At 33.5% G+C, this 24376-nt stretch overlaps 1 protein-coding gene across 9 annotated transcripts in view; it reads right to left on the bottom strand.

Annotated features, from left to right (window-relative positions):
• Positions 1-1030: 1030 nt before the first annotated feature.
• LOC128167521 (inactive tyrosine-protein kinase transmembrane receptor ROR1-like) overlaps positions 1031-24376 on the bottom strand; it is an 83503-nt gene continuing 60157 nt past the window's right edge. For 4 of the 9 annotated variants that reach the window (XM_052833287.1, XM_052833288.1, XM_052833289.1 and 1 more), the window contains 12 exons: positions 17485-17504; positions 11668-11851; positions 10986-11092; positions 10448-10520; positions 9524-9559; positions 7924-8072; positions 7359-7568; positions 7009-7107; positions 6534-6584; positions 5973-6092; positions 5469-5573; positions 1031-3641 (listed from right to left, as the gene is read on the bottom strand). In XM_052833287.1, the coding sequence (XP_052689247.1) occupies positions 1951-3641; positions 5469-5573; positions 5973-6092; positions 6534-6584; positions 7009-7107; positions 7359-7568; positions 7924-8072; positions 9524-9559; positions 10448-10520; positions 10986-11092; positions 11668-11851; positions 17485-17504 (2845 nt within the window). In that variant the 3' untranslated portion in view covers positions 1031-1950. Of the gene's footprint in view, positions 3642-5468; positions 5574-5972; positions 6093-6533; positions 6585-7008; positions 7108-7358; positions 7569-7923; positions 8073-9523; positions 9560-10447; positions 10521-10985; positions 11093-11667; positions 11852-17484; positions 17505-24218 lie in introns of all 9 variants that reach the window. The other 5 variants (XM_052833293.1, XM_052833290.1, XM_052833292.1 and 2 more) reach the window with 5 other exon arrangements.

Raw genomic sequence — 24376 nt, forward strand, 5'->3', positions numbered from 1 at the left:
AACAGATTCTTTTTTAAACAGAGAAAAAATATAACATGGCACATTTGACATAATCGATGCTGAATAATTGGATGATACATAAATGATACAGTCTTTGGCAGTTAGCAGGTGTCCTTGTACAAACAATGTACCTGGATAAACTCTCTAGAAGTCTCAGGTGAATTTGAAATCAGATTTGAGGAAAAGCAAGTGAAAATGATACAATGCAAGTGGTTTGGATTCTATTGAGCAAAGCTCTTGAGGATTTCATTAGAATCATGCTTCAAGGAATACACAGTTCTTAAACTCAGTATCCAGACCAATCAATCTCTATGAAGATAAAACTTCCCATATATATTTGAATCGTTTGTGAATGAATCAAAGTTTCTGCCATGGACGGACACTGGTCTTCCAATTTTCAAATTAACGAATCAGAACTAAATTATTCCCTCAATCTACAAAGCTTTTGCTAATTTCTATTGTTGAATGGATGAGAATTGTAGCTATGTCACATACAACATTGACTTAAGCACCAATGTGGAAAAATACCCTTTATATTGTCATGTTCTGTCTCTTTACCCACACACACCCACACATACAACCACACACACCCACACATACACACACTCACACACACATACACTTTTCCCTGTCACACAATCAGACTTATCTTCATTGGTTTTCACTGTGCCTTGCACACAACTTTATAAATATATTCTCCTAAAGCAAAAGAGAACAAATTTTGCAACAGACAAGATTTAACTACAGATGCTAAAAATTTGGATGCTGGGTCTAACAGACGAGGATTTTTTAAAATACAAAAATACTTGCAAGAATGTTGAACTCACAATTAAATTCATAATGGTAGTATTTGTACTACATTGTATTGCAATGGCACTACATGTAACAGTTTCTTCTCATTGATCCACAATTAAATGAAAAAAAAAACTATCATAGAAATTAAGGATATGTTTCTGCAATAAAATGACCATTTTACAAATAAATGCTATATCCGTTACTGTATACAGGGAGCTATTTGAAGCGTTTGTAAGTGGACAAATTCAAAACATTTTTAAGAACCGGTAATTTGTTAATTAGAGAGGGTACTAATATCTGTCTCAGTGTCTGGGTGAACTCAAGACAGGACGAAATCCTTTGAAAGTATTGAAGGGCAAAAAAAAGGGTGAAAATAACCCTGAATACATTATTTAAACAACATGATTTTTAAAGTTAAAATCAAAGTAAATCATGATCTGTACCAGACAGTGAGAATGCTTAATTATAAATAGTTTGTGTAAAGCTATAAAAATAGTAGTATAGATGATACAAAAATAAGAGTACAAAGCCAGACGGTCAACACTGCGGCTGTAATATGTCCAACCTCTTTTGTTGGACCCTTCATCAAATTTCACTTATTGCTGAAAGCTAATACATAATATATACTATACACAAATTAATTGTAGGAAAAATATTACAGCTTAACAATTAGAATTTCCTCATCATCAAAATTATGCAGTGGGCCTTAATTTCTCAAGGCAGTGACTAGAAAATTATTTGCTTTGGTATATCTTCAAAGAAATTCAAATATATACAAACACAAACTGCTTTTTGAAAAACAATACTGAAGTAACACAACAATAACACTATATCACAATGACATCCATGTCATTGAACATTGTAATACAACACCTTATTACACTAATGTACATGTCACTGTACACTGTAATACAATTTGTAATGCAGTATGAGAAAAATAATACTAGGCCTCTAAATAAATATCTTGCAATAAAAAAAAGGAAGATAAAATTCATAGTACACGTCGGTCTACACAGAACAAATATCAACGTTCACACGCCAGTTTTGAACTGCAGACTTGTTGAACTGTAAACTGTTCACTGCTAACCATGCCTATAGATTACATTTTGATTCAGTGAGTATAAATGTACAAAATGATGACATCACACTTCCTGCTCATTCGTGATAATCCGCCGCCCTCTGGTCGGGAATGTACACATTTTGTGTCATCATGAATCTTTGGCAGTCCGACGGTCCGTTGGGTACCGACACCCCGTTAGGGACATTGTTCACTTCCCCCTGGATCTGTGTGTGGGGGATGGTGGCAGGACCACCCATTTTGTAGTTAGCGGAGGAGTCATGGGAAGCAGAACTCCCCGATGACTTGTTACTGGAAGCCACAGATTCAGCAGGGGAGATTTTTTGCGGACCATTCTGACACACCACAGGGTAGAGTGGCTGTTGCTGAACTTTCTGGTGGTTACCCATTTGTGCATGCACCATGGAGTAATTGGGTGGGGGTGGGGACTGCATCATGGAGGGAGGAAGGAGGCCAGCCTGTGCTGGGGTGTAATGCACTCTTGGTAAGTCTGTGTATCGGGGATCAATCATTTGGACCTGGGGTAGCTGGGCTGGGGTTTCTGACCCACCACTACTGCCCGTCAGGCCAGTTAGTGCGGTAGTATTACTAGGACCAGTACTACTGTGATGGCTTGGCCCACTCTGGGAGCTCTGGTGGGTACTTCCACTGTGAGCAGACTGACTCTGACTAATACTCCAATGTGGATTCTGCATCAGAACTTCAGTCTTCCATGCCCTCAAACGTGCATGAATTTCTCTAAAAGTTGGCCTCCTTGTTGGGTTTTCATGCCAGCATTCCACCATCAGACCATACATGCGTGGGGGACATTCCTCAGGATTTGGTAGGATTTGGCGAGATCTCACTACATCTATCACCTCTTGATTAGTGTAGCCATAATAAGGCTGGAGTCCATAACTGAAAATTTCCCAAAGAACCACTCCATATGACCACACATCACTTTCTGTGGTGAATTTTCCGTAAAGGATAGCCTCTAAGGGCATCCATCTGACAGGTAATAGGGATTTACTTTGCACTCGATAATAGTCTGAGGAGTATATGTCTCTAGACAAACCAAAGTCAGAAATCTTAACTGACAAACTATCTCCAACCAATATATTTCTGGCAGCGAGATCTCTGTGAACGAAATGATGACTTGCAAGGTACTCCATTCCTGCTGCAACCTGGATGGCGACGAATAACATTTCTGGGTATTCAAGAATGATCTTCTTGCCGCTTTCTTCATCCACACTTGACATATCAGAATTTGGTGAGTGAGTAAGCAGATACTCATGCAAGTCCCCATATGGCATGAATTCAAACAACATGCACATTGGTTCCTGTTTCATGGAGACACCCAAAAGACATACAATGTTTGGATGCCTCAGTTCTGTCATTAAATCCACCTCCCTCCTGAAATCATTTTTGATTTTAGGTGAAGCATTTTCCTTCAATGTTTTAATGGCCACTTTTGACACAGTGTTATCTCCATATAACCCGATCACTTCCCCTTTATAAACTTTTCCAAATGCTCCTTCTCCAAGCTCTTGTAGGAACCGTACCGAAGACAACATGAATTCTCTGATCCTGCAGCCCGAAGCTTTTCCAGTGAGGGGAACAGTTTCTACAGTGGAATTCTGGGAGGAATTTGTACCTTTACTATTTGCTCCCTTATCATTCTTTTTCTGACACAAACACACCACAGCAATTAGGATGATCAAGGCCAGAGGAACAATTATTCCAGGTACCAGAATGTACATCAATTTGTTCACGGGCTCAGCTCCACTGACTGAAATTCAAAAATCGTATAGGCAATTAAAACAAGATAAGTGCAATATAGATGCTAAAAAAGGAAAGTGTGACAAATACATTTAACTATTTCTTACATATGTTGTGTAAATTTTTTTTTTGTGCTTTGACACTTTCCCCCAATTTTATGTCAGACGAAGTGTTTCGCTGCATACATGTAACTTGCTATAAATTTAGGACTTCAATGTTGTCATAATGTTAAACAGAGTATTACAGATAATTTACAATAGTACATGTACTTAAGTGTTCACGTAAGTTTATCTATTATTTGGTATATTTGGTATATTGTTACCTGGCATTTCTTGCCTATTTTCCTTTGTTATTCTGGAAATGCGGTTTCCCATGATGCACTTTTATGTAAGAAGTTGTAAGAGTATTTAGCGGCGAATTCAATTAAAAGTTATTAATCTTTGTTGATCGTTAAAGTTATGATGTTTATCAAATAATTTGTATTTTTGGGAGTTGATTTTAATCAACTCTCCTATGCAGTTACTCAGACAAACCGAAAGTGAAACAGTGTTTGAACCTCAGCACAAATCATCGCTGCTGACAAGACTTAGTTCTTGAAAATAATTGATAATTCGATGTAATGTATGCTAAAGCATTGCTTTTCAAGGAAACTTATTTATAAATACCTTGAAAATAGTAAGATTTTAAATGGTACGAACAATATAGATATTTTTTGTAGTCGTATGTATTCCTACGCCAGAGTTCAATATAGTCTCGTTCAACTCGACGCTCGGCTGTCTCCGTAAATCTCTGACAAGCAGAGAGTCTCTCTTGCTTGTCGGAGATTTACAGTGTCAGCCGAGCATTTAGTTGAACAAGACTACAGTTCAATATTGCTTGGATCCATACAATTTTCGAGAAATATTTCTATTACTGATACATAGTTTGATTGAATTAATTTTATCTTCAAATATTATTTAACATGATTCATATGGGGGGTTTCTCGACATTTTTGTCGAAAAAGTCCAAAAATTCATATTATAAAAATGTGCCTAATTCAAATTAGAAACTACATGTACTTGTCATGCAAAATAACATATCATTGATTTTAAAATAAATAAACATCGACAAAATCAACTCCCGTCAGTTCTTCAGTACTTTGATTTTAAATTGTTGTTTACATTTCATGTGAAACTTTAACATACCCATGAGAATAAGGGCATCCAGTATCGCCAGTGGTTGGTTGATGTTAAGCTGCACAATGTTTCTGATTGGTCGGCATATTTTGCATCATTTTGGTGTATTTAATGATGTGTTTAATAGCAAAACAAGAGTTGAAGAGCTGGTTTTTTAAGAGTATACCACAGTCGCAGGTGTGTGTTATTTATTTTATCTATTGGGTTAATTGTATAATATATGGAACCAGTAATATTATAAACACTCAAAAATTGAGTGTTTATAATATTACTGGTTTAATTTGTACCAGTTGGAATTATATTATTTTTGGTTATTTAAACCAGTTTGGAAATATTCTTTGAAAACTTTATTAGGTCTAAGTTGGATAGACTTGTACATTAGTTTGAATGTATTTGGAGAGTATTCCAATTATAGTCTATAGTTAGTTTGTGAATTACCAGAGATTTTGTGAATTGAACAGTATTGTTTGTTTCTGTTTTCGGAGTAATGAATTTATAGAAACTTTCAACGATGCTTGTATATCTAAAGTAGAGCAGACAGTCCATTTTGCGCATCCGTACATTACAGAAAGAATTCCTGTGTTTATAAAATGTATTTATTGGTAAAATAATGATTGTTACATTGGTCATTTGATCTTTATCAGTGTTCCTGGGATACTTACTGCACTGAGGGATGTTACAGCTTTCATTCTGTCTGTAATGGTAGTCCGTGTAGCACCAAGGACCCCCTGGGTCACCATTGGGATTTCTACACAGGTTGTGGTTACCTGTAATTACAATTTACTTTATCAAGTCTGCTGTTAGTATTCAATATGAAATACTGATATTTTTCTTCACTAAATACCACTTTACATTTCAACAAGCACACTCCTCAATATTTGGAAAAAATAACATTAAATATTAAATTCTAACAAGTTCTTAACATGATGTGGAAATTCTCAGCAAATGTCAAGCATGAATGCTACAGAAGTCTTTATTTTGACACCATAGCTATATTGAAAAAAAACCTTCCATACATGTGCACTTTTTTCTACATGTTCTAAGGGGGGTCCTTATTACATGTATGGACAATGAAATTTGCAATGACAAATAATGATCTATAATGATACTGGTAATGATAATAAGAACAAAGTGATGTATAAGAAGTGATACACAGTTTGACTGACCAAGAGAATGGTGGTCTTTGAATTTGTGGTTGTTCTGCCAATTGACACAGTTTTTGCCTGTTACTGTTCGATGGTGTGTTCCTCGATAATTCTCTCCCCTCCCAGTGTAACAATTAAGTTCTACAACACATATATATATAACATACAAATAAATCTATAAAAAACAAGTAATCTGTGTATAAGTACTATAAAAACAGTTTTCTTATTAAGAAAATACATGTACATGTAATTACCTTTTTTTCACACATTTTTCTCTTTTTGAATGAAAAACACTGATTATTTTTCATATGTAAAATATTGATTTAAGCTTTTCTTAAAAAAAAAACAACAAAAACAACAAAACTCTCAAAACACTTCAGTATGAAGTCTTAGTCAGTATTTTTCATAATATAATACATAATATACCAATAAAGAACATGCCATGTACATGCCAAGCAGAAAAATCTTACTTATCCTCTTTTGTTATCTTTTTAAAGGGAGGGTGGTTTTCATTTCTTCAGCAAAGTATATTATAAAGTTTGAAAAATAGATAATGTCTTGAACCAGGTAAAACCAACTCACCTGGGATATCATAACCTCCGCTCTTGGATCCTTTGTTTTGTCCGTACCACACTGTTAATTGACAACAAGTTTATAAGCATTGACAGTTAGAGAGCAACACAGTACACAGTCTACAGGTGATCTCATTACAGTAGATTAAGACAGAGAGATTTCATAAGACATTAGACAAAAACACATTTTCAAATCTCTATGGATGCATGGCTAAATCACACACAGAGGAGAAAGGTATGAGGTGCCACTAACACAGACTGATTTTTCTGAACTTTTTGTTCTTGCATGTGCATTGCAACAGCAACAAATATTTTTGACAATTCGTATCTTGATAAAGCTTCGTACATGTGTATAATATCAAATGCAAATTACAGGAGACAAAAAACCTCATGCACACAAGACAGTACAGAGGAAGGGTAATGGTCAGCTCTCAGCCTATAGCCACCTGACGTCGCTCGACCTCATCACCATCATCAGTACCCACCTGATTTAGTAAGGGTGGGTACCCCTACTTTCACACAGTTATTTCCCTCTACCGTTCCGACCGGTGGCAGGTCTTTACACACAGGTAGGAACCTTTTACCTGAATAAATGAACAATCAAGAGATTAAGCAATGAACAGAGCTCAGCCAAAAACAATATCACTATGATTACAATATGGCTTATGATTCATCACAAATGATAATCATTTTGCTTTCAAAATGTAAAATGCAACTAAAATACTGATGCATGTAAAACAGGTAAGAAGAACTGAGGACAGATTTTCCCCCATTGAGATGAACAGCAGATAATCAGATCGCTGTGTATTCATTTCAATTAATAGAAAGTCTGTACCAATATCAGGGTGATTCATGCCTAGTTTGTACTCCTTTTCACAGATGTGATTTTCCAGCTCCTCGCACTCATCACGACACACTTGTCGGGGGCGTGGCTCGTCTGAGGACATGTCACACAGGGGGAAGGTGAAATAGCACAGGAAAGGTATGGCGTACTGGTGACATGTGGTCGACATCTCACTGGAGGAGGCAATGATGGTAAAACCACCTACAAAATTTGCACATAGTACATCAGTATGTACCAAACTAGGGGATGTAACCATGGTTAGAACTGGATCATGTAGATTAATTTCACCCCTGTCTGTTTCTATATAGCTATGAATCAAAATTAGTTTTCTTAAAAAATACTTGTTAAATATAAATACATACTACATGTAGTAATTTGTGAAATAATTCATATATACATATCTAGAAATCTACCTTAGTTATCCCTTTTTTTCAAACTGCCAAAAAATTCTGAGTTTTTATCATGACACTATCGCTATTGACAATGACAGATTCATCTTGTCAATAATGGACTTAAAAATTGCATTAGATACACAATCTATGACATGTTTCCTTACTGATAAAATTGTTTTCTTTGACCCCTTGGGAGTATTCAGATGTTACGTAGATGCTCTGATTCCCAAAGAACTTGGCACAGGTGTTTCCTCGAAATTTCTGACAAAACCCATCCCCTCTTTCCTGTGATTTTTTGTCCTCTGCCACGTATCTGTCAATAAATTACTTTCAGATTTTTAATCTAAATCAAATGAACAAGAATACATCGCTGCAGAAACAATTAATTCTATCATAAAATCTTTGCTGTAACACTATTGGAATGCGGAATTTTTTTTTACCAACTTATTGATAAAGGACATGTACTACCCCCTTTTTACCACATATGTTCTGATACCCTATTTGGCTTATACGGGTTTTTCCCTTGTATTTGATAAACTTGAAATACAAATCGAAGTCAATTTAATATATTACTATGACAACCTTTCAGAAAATTTAATTGTTAAAAATCTGGCTGATATATGGGAATATATTTTTAAAAAAGATGTAAATACTACATATATATATATATATATTGCTTTATCTTTACTAAAAAAGCAAACTATAAACAATGATTACCATGTATAAGTATTTAGAGAGTTAGAAAGCCATTATTTAAGGTCACATTTGCCTTTTTATTCAACTGCACAAAGGACACACAGAAGAGAAAAAGAAAGATAAGTCCTAGTGCAAAGTTTGAAATTAAAATTTGTTACATATTCTGTGCAAAATAAAACAGAAAAAGTTTTTTGTTGATTTTTGTGATTTTTGAAATGAGAATGACATTTCCTGCTTAGTTTTGGTCAAACTAGTGTACTGATCCAGGGAGTGAATTGTAAATAAGAAATTGGTCCCCGGCCATCACTAAATCACTATGAGTTAAACATAGTGGGATTCAAACTGGCAACTAAAGGCTAAGAAATGACCCCAGATCCCCTTTAGGTCTCCTGAATTATACCAAAATTTATATGATAATTAAACGAAAATTGCAGAGAGATTAGAAAATAAGCACCAGTTTTGTTAGTGAAGGATACATAACTGAGTACAATGTATTATATATGTACGGTATATAGTCAGAGAGGAAAATGAAAGGAAACCACAACAGACACCCACACACAAAACAAATATTTTGTTCTCATCACCAAACAACTTGCAAGCTACATAAAAGCTGGATAAACTATAGCCTGCATCATTTAAGTTTAAAAATTGAAAAAAAAGTTTCAATTTTTTTTTATTATTTCTATTTTGCTTTATAATGCACTGAGAATGTTGCAAGTTGTTATATGAGAGAGAATGAATTTCAAAGACTTGTTCAAATGAAAAAAAATCTATATATTTTCAGATTATAAATGAAGCAAGCAAGAAATGCTATAGATATACATGTACTTAAAACAACAAACATCACTGTAGTTTACAATAAAAAGGCAAATGCATGATATATAGTTCTAAAATAAAAAACTTATTTAAATGGAAAGTTATCTCCCTTTCACCACAGCTAAGAGTATGGATTTCTTAATATCTATCAAACGAATCACCAAAATGCAGATTTAATTGGTCTAAAGCTTATAGATGAAGCACAATAGGAAGTATCAGTACAACCTCCAAGCAAAATACAGCCATACTTACGTCTGGTATACATCTGGATTGTATTTCCCAGAAAAGCTTTTGAAAAAAATGAATTTCATTTTATACTTATTTTTATCTGGTGATAATATATTGTTTTACAAAGATAAAATGTTAGGGTATATAAACTTGATCTGAGCCCTAATCCATTCATGTATTTCTTCTAAATTCTGAGCATGAAAGAAGGATGGAGTGTGTGTTTGGCTACGTTTTTTTGTCACACTTCAAGCAAATAGATGCTATCAGTATCTTTGACTCACTATCTGGCAAAGGAAACCTATTCTCTGGTACACAGCAAGATCATAAACCTCAAATAGCATATATCAGAAAGTGTGAAAAAGATGAACATCAGAATACATAAAAACCATCTCATTACTGTCTGCCTTGCAATATCTGGCAAAATTTACGTTTTCTATCCACGCTTATCAAAACACCAATAACTTCATGTATCATCCGTATGGATATTTTGATAATGATGAGTGTACAGACGAGATAAGAAATATGATTGATACTGGTCAATTTTTAAATCTTAAATTCTGCCTCCTAGAAGAATGATGCAGTGTCTGAAATAGCATTTCATTATCATCACATGCCAAAGGAGATTCATTTTTATATTCCACCCATTCATGATAAATTTGTATCTTTTACTCCCCCTCCTTATTTCGTATCTTCTATCAACAGAATCACAGATGGACCCTGTAAACGAGTCTGGTTCTCTGCCCAAATTTCCTTCATCTATTCAGTTTGATTTTGTATGATATATCTATTGCATGTAGCATTTCATAAAAAATCTAGAACCCAAAATTGAAAGTTCAACAAATTGTAATCAGTTTGAAAAAAAAGAAGCAAAAATGCATTTTGAACTACTGGTACTGGAATTTATTAAAGGAATTTGTAGCAGAGAACCAGTTTCAAATGTATACATACGTGTCGGTGTCGTCATGGATGTCTGGTTGATGATGATTTTTGCCACTGTCATGTTTGGTTTTGGGGGGATACTCTGTTGAAAATATTATCAATATGATGCAAAATTGGCTCTTAAATATTGAAGATATTCAGAAATCTTCAAATTATTAAGATCTCATATGGTAGTACGTTACAAAGATTTACAATTTTGAAATGGAATCCAAAGTACCCTCTTTGAGAGAAAGAAGGAATACTGTGGAATCATTAAAATTTGTGGAGGCCAATTTTGTGGAATGCTTAAATTTTACAGGTTCATGGGGACGTAATTTCGTGTATTCTCGTATACCTACAAAAGGAAATATGACTTTATGCCTGAAGTTATTAATTCGTGGAGGATGTTAATTCGTGGATAAGACGTACCCACGAATTCCACGAAAATTGAGCCACCACGAAATTTAATGATCCCACAGTAGTAGGAAGAGACAAAAGGAAATGAGGAACTGTCTGAATTACATAATTGTCACACAATATAAGCACTAGAGAAATGTGGAAGTTGTACCATTCTTGATCAGTAGATAACCGGTGGTGTTGACTTCGCCTGCGTTGTTTGAAGCCTTACACATGTACCAGCCACTGTCAAACACATCAGCATTCTGTATTTTCAACCTGCAAAAAGTAAAGCTTTCTTAAAATGATGATTCTCTCTGTATATCTACGTGTATTATATCACTTTCTTCTCCGAGGTTTTTATTTAGGAATAATTTTCTAGCTCTGATATCTGATGTCTATAAAGTAGCGCTGTTAAGATGTATTTTATGGTCACACACATCTGTTTTGCAGAAAAACACAGGACTATGAAACCCGTCTGATGCAACATGCAGATGTACTGGCCCACTAAATCTCTCAATGAAAATTCTCAAGATGTGAGAACAGTTGTAATAAAGAACAAAATGTTTTTTTTCTTGTAATTCTTGTAATTGAACTTGAGTTTGAAAATGCTTATTTTTTTCTTTTTTTTTTTACCAATGTAGAGCCAAATTTAAGATAACAAACATTCTTCACTTTTTTCTGTTTAAATGCATTCTTCACTTCTTGATAGTTGGATTGCATTTTTATTATGCAGATGAATTTTCCATTAACTGCATATTTTCAATATTGTATTAGTACTTTGTTCCGTCAGCAAATTACCCTAGTAATTCTTGAAAACTTCTGCCAAGCAAATATCAAGGGGGACAACTCACCTTGCTCCCCAGGGAGTAAGTTTGCTGTTGATTCTATCTTCATTTTCTCGGATTGGAACATCGTCTTTGTACCACTTGTAACGTGGTAGTGGATTTCCAGAAATTTCACAACGAATACGGATATTTTCACTTTTGTACTTGGTGATATTTTTCATAGCAAAGTCCAAATTCAACTTGGCTTTTCCTAAAACAAAAAAATAATTATTTCAACATGCAAAATTATATAAACATGTAAAACTTGGGTGGATATGAATCTTGACTGGAAGAAACCTAATGATTCATTTAATTTTCTAATCAAAATAGAATTTTGCAGCTTTAGAAGCTACGCCAAAATATCATAGAATGTAACTTTAAATTGCTTCAAATAACAGAATGATATTTTCTGTTCAGAGTAATGTTTAATGGCAAATATACCGGATTTCCTTTGATATTCATTTCTAAAAACACTCACAATTATCTAAATTTTGAGTATTATCTTCTTCAGAATTCTCACAACTAACAAAAACAAGCCAAATTCTTCAAAGGGTATCTGTACAGGTCAAATACGTGCGGATCAAGTAGTAAAAAAAGCGATTAAATATCTGTATTTCATTTGTATATATCTATATTTTAGCTTTGAAATGGAGATAATTGTTATCCTTCCCTGCGTATTACATGAGCAAGGTCCTCACTCATTAAGAATCATCATAAAAAAGGTCTTAAAATTATACACAATGTCCACTAAGGATGCCGATGGGAAAGGTTATACATGCATTGGAATCAAACTTCAGAAGCTTCACAATCGTGATAGAAAGGTCAAAGAACAAACAATGAGCATCAGGCCAACAGAGCTCACCTCGGGACTCGTTAACTATCCTGTTGATTTTTATTTACTTTTGGAATCCCTAAATTTCATGTGAAATTCAGTTAAAGCCAAAGCAAAATGTTTTTAGGGTATTTACAATTTTTTTTTTGAAATCTTAGAAAGAATGAACATTAATATACAACTGACTTCTCCTTTGTAGGTGAGCAAAAATGGACTTATGTAAGGAAATATGCAAAATGTGCTGAATTTTTTGGTGTAACAATCCATATATTGCGCAGTTCTCCAGAAGGTCAATTATTTTAAGTGACATGTTTTGCACTATGCTCAGATTAAGAGTCCAGCTTTATGCTATTTCAAGCTAGCTTAAGACAATTGATTTTACCCATTCGTATCTTAAGCATCAAGAATGACCCTGATTGTGTCTGGCAGCTGAATCCACAATTACTTAATGAGCAATGAATACACAGACTACGCAGCAGAAGAAAAAAAGCATACTGATACACATCCTGTCAACAAAATATACATTATGCATAAAAGAATCTACTTTTTTTTCTTTATGTATTATATGTATTACTCCATGACAAGGAATTTTGCCCAGCATGGGTGCAGAATTATGAAACGCCACTTGGTGAGTCTCAAGAGTACTAAACTGATGTAAAAATAGCAATAACATCAGTAAAACTAAATTTTATACCAAAAAGACGACCTAACATTTCCAATGATACTGTATTTTGTGGACCGGGCCATATTGAAGTAAAATGTAATCACACTCAGCAGTGGGAATTTATTTATGGCACAAAATAACTACCGTTCCTGGCAACTCTTTGGACATAACTCATGTCCAAATCCAAATAAATGTGACTGCAGTGACAGGCAGATTGGGTCCCAAACAATAATACCACATTAAATCAGGCCAGGTTTATCACAGTTGACTTTGGGTGGGTTTCCAAATGAGTTACACAACATCAGATTCTTATTCTATATTGAAATATAAATTAGGTTTGACACTCATCAAGTCTCATGCTAGTTAAAGATTTATCAAGAGGCATTAGGATACCCATCTGGTGCATTTCAAATAGGACAAAAAAACGGAACAAGCCCACACTGAGGCTACTTCAGTGTTATGATTCTTCAATTCTTATATAAATCATTCAGGGAATGTACCTGTATCTTTGCTGCAAGACTTGCCAAAATCCCCATAAGAACCATTAATCATTATATGAGAAGAAGAAAAAATATATTTCATGGATTATATAATGATTCTTCAAGTATTACTTATTTTGTTAGCAAGACATGCTCAATTTCTTTGTTCAAAAATTACTCTGAGTTTATGCAGGTTTAATGCACATATATACATCTTCCTTTTCCTTGATTATTTCATCCATCATGTGACCTAATATTTAACAGGGTATTTCTTTTTTGCAATCTTTCATGTAAGATGGCCTATAAATTTTAGGGCTGCCAAATGTACAATCAATGATGATCTGTTTATTTTCAGTGCAAGGAAAGTTAATAAACACTCAATTTGGATTTTATTATGCTCTGGCACTTTATTTAAAAGCTTTCTTGACTCAGGGTTAGAATTTTCCACACATTATTTACACTACAACAAACAATCTTTTGACAGGTCAAGAGAATGGTTGTTAAAAGGAGAGAGTAGATAGGATGCAGATGAACAATTGGTTGTTTGAACTACAAATTTATCATTCTGCTGAAAAAAAGAAGCAGGGTTCAAGTTTGGTACTTCCAGAGGAAGTACTGATCTGCACAAGTAAAGATAAACCATGTTGGCACTATATTACAGAGTCTGCAGAACAATGGGTAGATTTGTTTCCAAACTGGTAGCTTCCAAGAACCTCAAATTGTTGAAATTTGTGAAATTACTAAAAAAATATACACTAGATAAAACTGCAGAAGATTTTTAAAATCATGGAATTCTAAAGCCTAAAATCATCAACCATCTTTGGTTCATTCTTTACTTTCATCTTCATTATTTCTCTCCAAGACAAAAAACCAATATTCTATAACTTTATTGATTTCAGAGTTAGTCATGAAATTCAGTCTTGAACGCCTTAATCATGAGCTGGTTTTTTTTATCTCTACTTCTCAAGACAAAACCCTGACCTATTGGGCGACAAAATAGTTTTAATACAGCAATTGCAACAACCCTGTTTGTCACAGAGGCGAACCTTTTTTTGCTATTATTTCTAAACCCCAGTGGCTGTGGTAAGCTGTAAGGTCACCTGGGAATTTTTCCTATAGTTAAACATGTCAAAACTAATTGTCTCAACACCTGAGAACTAAAATTTTCAGCCACTTATCACACATTTCACTCAGAGGCTGCCAGACAACTAAAATAATTCCATTATTTCCTCTCCCAGTTTGTACCATTTTTTTGGGCAACATTAAAACCCTGATCCTATCTGTCCGGTGACTTCTAATTACTTCATTCTAAAACTGCAAACTTAAAACCCTTTAACTTGCTAACAAATATATGTTTAATGACATGTAATGTCAATGCTGTTTGGGAACAATTTTTTATTCCACAAGAAAAATAATTTACTTTGAACTGGATTAGATTATTCTATGCTCCTTGTGCTTAATAAAAGGTCATATAATAGATGGTTCTTTTAAAAGTAAAAAAGAGAGACTTGGTCCATAAAAAGGGTAATGGATGCATTATAAAAATCAATGTCATCACCACTGTACTTCGCCCTTTGGCATTGTAAACTGTAAATGTACCCTGGTATATTTTCTTTTCAACACCTAACTGGTGCAATAGGAAGGGAGGCCTGAAATATTCTCTATATGAAAAACTTGAAACCATCCAAAAATTTCTCTGCTAAAACTCAAGAAAGAATGAACACCTGCATAAAGAATCAAATTCTGGCAAATTGAAAACACCAAGTTAGATGACAAGTGGTGCATGTGCCAACCCTGTGTTTGAATTGTCAACACTTTGTCTTTGTGGACATGGACAAACAATACTATGATATTCTGTGACTTTGCATAAGTTTAGTTTGTGCATTCTCAAAAGGTAATCATCGTCAACCAGAGTTACCCTCGAAACAAGATCCCCCACTGTTAGTTTTACATGATCAAATGTGCTGGAAATGTTGGTCCATCAAATATTTATTCAATTGCTTGCAAAATCTAATATTACATTAACTGTGAATTGAATGTTTAGATGAAGTAATTGTTTGAATTATCTTGGTAAAATCAGAGCTTTAGTTTAAGATTTCTATATTTTCTTTAGTGCAACTCATGAAATGAAGAATACACCAGAAAACCAAGTGAATGGGTTTACCAATGTTAAGTTAAATAAACTTTAATCAACCAATAAAAATATCTCTGTCCAAATTCACTGAAAAGGGAAGATGAAATAATAAAAAAATTAATTTTCTATTTATTAATAAAAATTGATGCAACGAATATAAAAGTGTTCGTTTTATTCACCAATTTCTAGAGATGAGGTATGCTCATACACTGATTACCGATTGAAGAAATCTTAGTTTTGTTTTAGATTCAATAGATATTCTGAGATTGTTTCTTTCCTAACCAGACAACATGAAGGGCATGAATATTTTATGTCTGCTAGCCAGTTTTTGTGTTAGGGATAATTAACAAGGGATTAATTTAGATGTAATTCAATATGAATTTCATCTAATCTCATAGTAAGACAAGCTATCTATTCACACATCCAGCAAGTCTGAAGCAATTGAGTATTGATTCCTTTAGTTTTTAATAAGGAGATTTTTTGAAAGGGGGGTTGGGGGGTTGGGTGGAAACAAATTCAAATGAACTTGATGCAGAGAAAATTAGAGAGAGCTTTGAGAAGAAACAGAATGACATAGTATGTAATTTTGAAAAGAATTGGGCATAATGAAAAAAAGTTGAAGTATGCTGACGGTCTGGTATTTCTCTTCCCATAAACTCAAAGATGGCATCAAAATAAAGAAAAAGTAACTTATTTGCTGGAACTGCATGGTAACCTCAAACAAAATTTTTAAAAAAATGAAATGAAATTCATATTTGCAATTTACTTTTCACCCTTTCCTTATGCGAAAAAAATATTTAGATGTTATTTTAGCGGTGCTGCTCAAGATAACATCTGAATCAAGCCTATGACTCGATCTGTAATGAACCAATTACTATAATGCAATTGCAATTTTTCAAACAAAGCATCACTTGACAGGAAATGCATCCTTTTCCACTGCTGTACTTCCAGAGACAATATTTTAACAGGATTTATGACCACAAATCATTATCATTGCTAAAATCCATCTGCAACATGACACGCTGGATATCCCTTTCTGGTCCAAGAGACATCGCCTGGGTGGTGCTTTATAGCCGATTTGTGGCCCCCGTTACACAACGTGTCCAAATCTGCTAGGACTCAATAACTCATCCATGCATTATTTTTGGGAAGATGCTATCCGAATGTGTGCCTTTGTTGTTAGAAAAATATCGCGAATTATCCAATAAAAAGTGTTCCGATCATCATTATGATTATGTTTGGGATCTCTTTTTTATTCATAGTCCAACTCATTTCTGATGATATTATAATTAAACCCTGGACTTCTAACAACACATCTGGGTTATAGATTTTTTTACTGGGCATTGTTCACCTTTCATCAATTCCATTTTTTTTATGGGTATTCAATTTGCATACATAGGTCATTAAATGTACAAGTTTATGACCAATCTCTTGTATCATTGTACCATCTACTGATGAGCTACCAATTTGACAGAATAATTTTTTGTGTTCAAGATGTTTTTCATAGATACGGTACATATACCGTATATCTGGTAATTTTTGCGGTGATCTAATTTTCGCTTCTTTTCGCGATGACTTTTAAATCGCAAATTATTGAATATGCAGAAATTATAGTCTATATTATTTTCTATAAGAAAATTTTTAAATCACAAAAAATGACTGACGCAAATTAAAAAAGCTACACATTTTCGCAAATTTTGTGACCCGCAAATTCAAGTCTTTGTAACACTCTTACCTTCATGGTCCGACTGCTCTCTGTAAAGAGAAGAAAAAATTCATTAATAATTAACACAAGCCAGTAAATCAACAAAAGTTTTCAATAGTATATTCATAAACTATTTGGTTTAAAAAATATTGACTATATAAATGTTATAATATACATGTATTTCAAACATCATGCTAGCTATCAAAGACTACCAAAGAAATTCGCTCTGTAGTGGACTCATGTTTATTTTTTAGCTACCATCATGAGTAACCAACAAATAATTACCTTGAAATATTCATAGCTATAAACCCAAATACCACGGAACAGATGTAGTCATCAACTAACCATTCTTGTTAACCATTTCCAATCTATTGTGGACTTGCTCTCATGTCAGGGAAATTGGTGCTAAATTATATCATTTGTATACAATTATGTTTCCATTCAGAGGAAGTGGAGGGGATTAGTTTATGTGAATGGGGCCCTGCCTTTCCTCTTGGCAGAATTTATTTTTCTCTGCCCAGTGTCCCCCCTGTGGGTATGGGAAGGGATACAGGGGATATTCAACACCCTGATTTCACAGTCAAAGGAGCTGCACAAATGAGATTGTGATGTCTGTCTGGAAAATTACTCACAATAGTTTTATTTGTACAATAGCAATACCAACAGTTGACATTGGAAAAACACATATTTCTACAATAAGATGAAATTGCTTCCAGAAGTATTGCACTACTAAAGCAAGAGCTGCCCATTTCAGATATCCTATTACAATTAATCTATCTTAGCACTGCTACACATGGTGTAGTTAAAGGTTCAAACAAAACTGAGCTGTTATATAGGACAATTTATGGGTTTAAGGTTAAAATTTATTGATGCGTTCCAGGGAACTTCCAGAAGCCAAGCAGTCTTGCTAGATAATCTCCTGACTTTACCATACCATATCATTTACCTAAAGGATCTTGCCTCTCTGGGATGTATGAGGTCTTTACACCTGAGAAATAGGGGATCCATTACCGTAAACCATGTAATTAATGTCCCTCCTAGTTCTGACCAGAATGAACTTTTTAACAAATAACTTAAAAATAATGAAATTTAAGGGTGTGTTTTTATATGCTTAACAAAAAAATGAATTCATTCATAACCTGAAGCATTCAACATATTATACTGTGTGAACTGGCAAAATAACTGAAAGAAGCACATCACATTTTTTCAGCCAAGTTTTCAAATTATTTTTTATCTTTTTGAGATATTTATTGCAACCCTTATCAGACCACTAGACATTCATCATCAATCAAATTAGGATTTTGATCACAGGAGCTGATAAAAGGTCCAAACATTTTTTGTTGTGTTTTCAGCCCTAATTATGAAAAACAAGAATTTGTTCAATAATGACATCTCAGTTTTGGGTCAGTTTGAAACCTCAGAGTGGGATCCAGAGAATCTAGCAGCACAGCTGAGTTTGATAAATAACAGTCTGGTTTTCTGAGGTATCTTTTCATTAAAAAGAAATAATCTGAGGTAATCTAAAGCCTTGACACTTTATCTTATTAAAAGGAGCTCTGTCAATCGGCTCAGTGATATTTCACTGTGAAAATGCTCTATTTTGCACAATATCATTTTACAGAAAGTAAAAAAGAAATTCTAAAATTTTTATGGGGGATTTGCGTAATTACCTAAACTCTACCTGTCATGATAATATCAAACTCAGGAAAGCAGAACCAAGTAATTCACTTGTCAATGAATATACAGATATAAAGAGCAATTTTCATACTTTTACAAAATTCAAAATGATGACCTATCTCAATTAAAGAAAGTTAATATAAAAAAAAAATTATCCTGTATCAGGCTTGGGGCGAATTACATTGTAAAGTAATGCATTACATTACCATTACTTAATGAATTTGGGCATTAAATTACCATTACCATTACTTGATTTTCTTGAAGTAATGCATTACATTACCATTACATGAGTAAAGTAATGCATTACCATTACCATTACTTTTTTTTTTTAAAGTAAAGCTAATAAAGAGTTTTTGCAAATATTTCAAATATACAACACTCTTTAACATATCTACAGCCTCATGCTCAGTATCAGGTTAAATCCAATGAATAAACAAGAGTCATTCTTTATTTGCTCAATATATAATCATATTGTGGCAATATGAACAACATATTACATAAGTAAAATGATATTTATAGACATTTGGCATGATACAATATCAGATATGAAATAGAGACACAGGATAACATGCGTAACAAAAAACAATTTATGAAATAATGTTGCGGTTTTTAAAAGCTAAATATAGATATATCCCCAGATTACACAAATCTTTATAATTTTGGACACTTAATTTTATTAATTTATAAACAGATGATTTTTCCCAGTTATATTTCTTAATATATTTTAATTGTATTTCTGTTTACGGAGGACACTTTAAGACAAAAGATTGCTGTTGCACTTATAATCGGAGTTTCAAAGGGTTCATCTTTTAAATGCATCCATCTTCTGGGCTATACTAAATAAATGTTTTGCAGGAGCAGTCAAAGCTTGGGCTGGAAAATACTGTTTGACGATCTTTATCTTAGGATATATTGAGTGCAATAATAGATTAAATACATAAATCTTGTATTTTCTATCAGTCCAAACTAATGTACAGTGTAATTAATATACAAGAGAGAGAGAGAGACAGACAAAGAGACAGAGAGAAAGAGAGAGAAAATAAGTAAGATTATTTTCAAATGGGTTATAATATTGGAAGTGATATTGATTTTCATCATGGATGGACAGTGCATTCATTTTGCTTTTAAAGGTGCATGTCTGTCTCCTATTCTATTGTGACATAGCGAAGGGAAGGGGATTGGGGTGTTTAGCACTTCTTATAACAATAGATTGTTTTGATACTTAGATTATCCTGAGGGCATAGTGTGTTGTTGACACATTTCTTATTAAAGTGCAAACTAATTGGAGTAAATTGTTTAAATGATTAAAAACTCTTAATAACAACACTCTTAAAAATGTTATGAAATTGTGCTGTTATCTTTAGTAATATAAACAATTCAAAAATGAATTTAAAAAAACCTTTTTTAGTAAAACATGAACAATTAATTTTTTTTTCTTAATTAGAATTATTTCTCTCTTCTTTAAAAATAAATTTAATCAAATTCAATTTCAACTATTCATTTATTCATCACATTTTTGAAAGTGAACATGCATAAATATGCATAGTAATGCAAAGTAATGCCATGTAATGCCAGCATTACACTAGATTTTGGAAAGTAATGCATTACATAAGCATTACTTGTAATGCTAATTTTAAGGCATTACACATTACTAGCATTACTTTGAAAACATGTAATGCATTGCAATGCATTACCATTACATTTAGCATTACCCCAAGCCTGTCCTGTATATATCATTTGGCAGACTGATTTCTTTTCTGGCATGAAATGAAAAACAGATTTAGACCAGTCAACAATTGCATGTTTGATGCACACCATTTAAGAAGCACTAAAAAAAGGGGAGGGGTAAAAAAAAATGAGCGGGAAGCTGAAGAATAAGAGTTATTCTTTACTTTTGCCTTCCTCCATGGAGGTAGAGTTTACTTTGACATGACATAAAACATTTGTGTCCAGTTCAAGCAACAAATTTTTCAACCACACACCTAATCTTATTCCATACTTGTCTGGAAATTAAGTCAATTTTTGATGAAGAAAAAAAACACCTTTAAAATTATTTCTAAGTGCTAGCTGGCATTTTACATTAACAGGGATGGTCTACATCTGACCATAAATTCATATCATTTTTTTTTCTGAACTCATGTAAATTAATTTAATGAGACATTTTCTACTTACGAAAAATTCCTGTTTTAATAGAATGATAGTATTTTATGGGCAGAGCTTTTATTTTGGCCCCACACTGCTGTGTTTGATAAAATATACACCATCAACAATACCAAGGGTTCAGTCTTCTAACCTTCCATTGTTGTGAAAAATCCTCACAGCTGTGATTGACTTAATGAATGTTGATGTTTAACGATAACAAGAGATAACTATAAGGCCTGATTTAGGACAAAGAAGGAATCCTTCCCTCCATTATCATCCTCTTTTGATCTTGATCCTGTTAATTTGAGGAGGATGTGCCTGTCATTTTCTTGAACATTCACCTCAGCAAGAATGGTGAAAATTATAAGGAATAGTTTTGACTAACAAGGAAAGATAGATGATATGTATCATTTTTGAAAGCAGTGGCATTGATGTAGTGCAGTTGCACAACTTCTGACACAACAGCTTCATATCTTTAATGTGCAGAGCTGGAGGTGCATCGTGCACTGCTAATGAGAAAATCTTGTGAATTAGACCTAACTTCACATGGGAAAATAGTGGAGTTTTAATATGAGTATAAATTATGGTGTTCAACCTGCCAAATTTGAGGGAAATGATACAGATTTATTTGCATTTTCACGAGTTGCATTTCTAATGCTTATCTCTTTAAAGTATCTATATCACATATCTTGGATTGTTACAATTTAATTCTCACAGGACATTTTTTGGAAAATGAGGGAAGGGGGGGGGGATGATAAACTCTAAGATAGTACATATAATGCTCTTTCACATTATAACAATAGTTAAGTGCTTTATAGAATGTCTACAGTATTTGAAACTGCTACAAATTATTACGTTAATTATAAAATCGCTGTATTTAATACATGTATCAGTAATTTAAAGCAATATCATCTTAAGTTGACCATAGTTTTTTTTAAAATCTTCTGGGTTTTTTAAAAATTCATTGTAAAAAAAAACCCATAGTGGTTTGTATATGGTTTGCATGAGTGAATCTCTATTTCGTGTTTTTATCCAATCAATATTACATCAGGACTTCTATATATGACAGTGACAGCCTTCACATAGGCAACTTACTTTATCAATTAATACCCATACAAAACAGTCATTAACTGTGTGCCTCTTGTCATCAGTTCTCATTATATGTAGAATGTGTATTGTGTATAGCAATTCTATGTACTGTAGTCGTAGATGAATCAGTCCAGTCTATTGTATTGGAAGCAAAGGGAGAAAAGATTCAACAATTAATTGAAGCCCGCTCAGAACGGCATAACTCTTGAAGCTAGTGGTGCAAAGGACAGCTTTATCCTCCAGAATTCCATTGGATAAAAAACTCATCAGCGGGAATGGTACATTGAATGGTTTGTGCACGCCATTTTCTAATCATTACGGTATATCCTAGAAAGAGTACATCAATATTTCATACGGTCTTATTGAAACCTTGTTTCCTTTTGTGCTTAAATTGCTATATCTGCCATGTCTGTTCGTCACTCAATCAAACGCAAAAAAATAATGATGAGAAAGATTGCATGGGCAACCATACTGTTGCTCTTTTATTACATGGAGACCTAGAGACAAAATCAGGATTTCTTCTCTTGATTAAAAAAAATTCTCATAGAGCAGATTTCATATGAAACACAGCAACCAGAAAGATCAAAGGATATACTGGTAGCTTCCAATCGAAATAGTTGCTGTTGACAGAAGCCTACAAATGTCATAGCAAGTTATACTTTGAGCTTGTTTTCTTCTTAGAAGTCAATAATAATTAGTTGACTAGTCTACCTGTGAGTTACGATTGCTTTATTGCCCTGCTAACAAGGCAGATAAAGAGAGGAATCCCACTGTCAGAATAAACTTTTGGGGAACGGGAATGAAAAGGAAGTCAAACTTCATCTTTGAAGAGTTAATTCAAATGAGAGCGTTTCTAATCAGACAGTGACTTACTCACAAATTGGTCTCAAGTACACACTTATTGTTTCAATGGGTGGTGAGTGACAGTCCGTGATTAGCTTGTCAATGAACTCAACTCTTTTTAAGTAAAGAGTTAGGATATTTTCATTTTTCAAAACTTAATTAAAAATTTTCTAAATCCATCATTCAAAAGAACCAAATATTTTCCTTTCGGAAAATATAACCTTTTTTTTCCTCTTGTTTATCTTTAATTATAAAAGATGAAGGAGTTTTAAGGATAATGATTTGACACTTACATAAAAAGGGAAATTTGGGGACCACCCACTGTTAAAAAAATTAAGTTTTCATCTACAATTTTATCTTTTTCTGAAAACCCCACCTTTCTTGTCCATCTATTATCAGGTAAACATGCTGTCAAGATATAATGATAACGGTTCTTGTTCTTCCACTTGTACTAAACAAATTTTCTTTTTATTTTAATAAATTTAAAACAAAAAAGCTATCTAATGTAAAAATCTATTAAAATATACCCAATGCAGATAAAAATCAAAGGATTTGCTATTTTGAATGATTGTTTATATGATAAATCAGACTTTGCATAAACATCTCCCCTAAATACTAGTAAATGCATGAACATTCACATTTTTTCTTCAAGTTTTCTCAGTTTTTATGTGCAAAGAGAGAGAGAGAGAGAGAGAGAGTGAGAGAGAGTGAGAGAGTGTTATTTTATCAGCTGCAGATGACCAACAACTATTAGAGATGACACTCCAATATGGGATAATCCTTGTTTATTTACTAGAGTCTGTCTTAATGCAAAAGAAAACATTCTGAGCTTGCTCAAACATCCACTCATTCTTGATGTGTGAAAGATTACATCAAGCCCTATAAAGCGAGTAGAAATTAAGCCTCAGATTAGAACAATAGGAAAAAAATGACATTTCCACCCAGAAAGAATTCCAATTAAAGGAACAGGTAACTCTTAAGATATTTCATGTAAATTAAAATTTGCAACTTACGTTAATAGTTTGTGCACAGGAATTTCAAAAGGGTATTTTTTGGATGAATTTTTCAGTGTCCAGTGCTGCGGGTCGCATTCAGCATGGTGATCAAATCTCCAAAAAATTAACATCCACCACAAAATAACAAAACCACGTAATTCCAACATTGATAAGGA

This window comes from Crassostrea angulata, chromosome 10, assembly GCF_025612915.1.
Source record: "Crassostrea angulata isolate pt1a10 chromosome 10, ASM2561291v2, whole genome shotgun sequence".
NCBI lineage: Eukaryota > Metazoa > Mollusca > Bivalvia > Ostreida > Ostreidae > Magallana > Magallana angulata.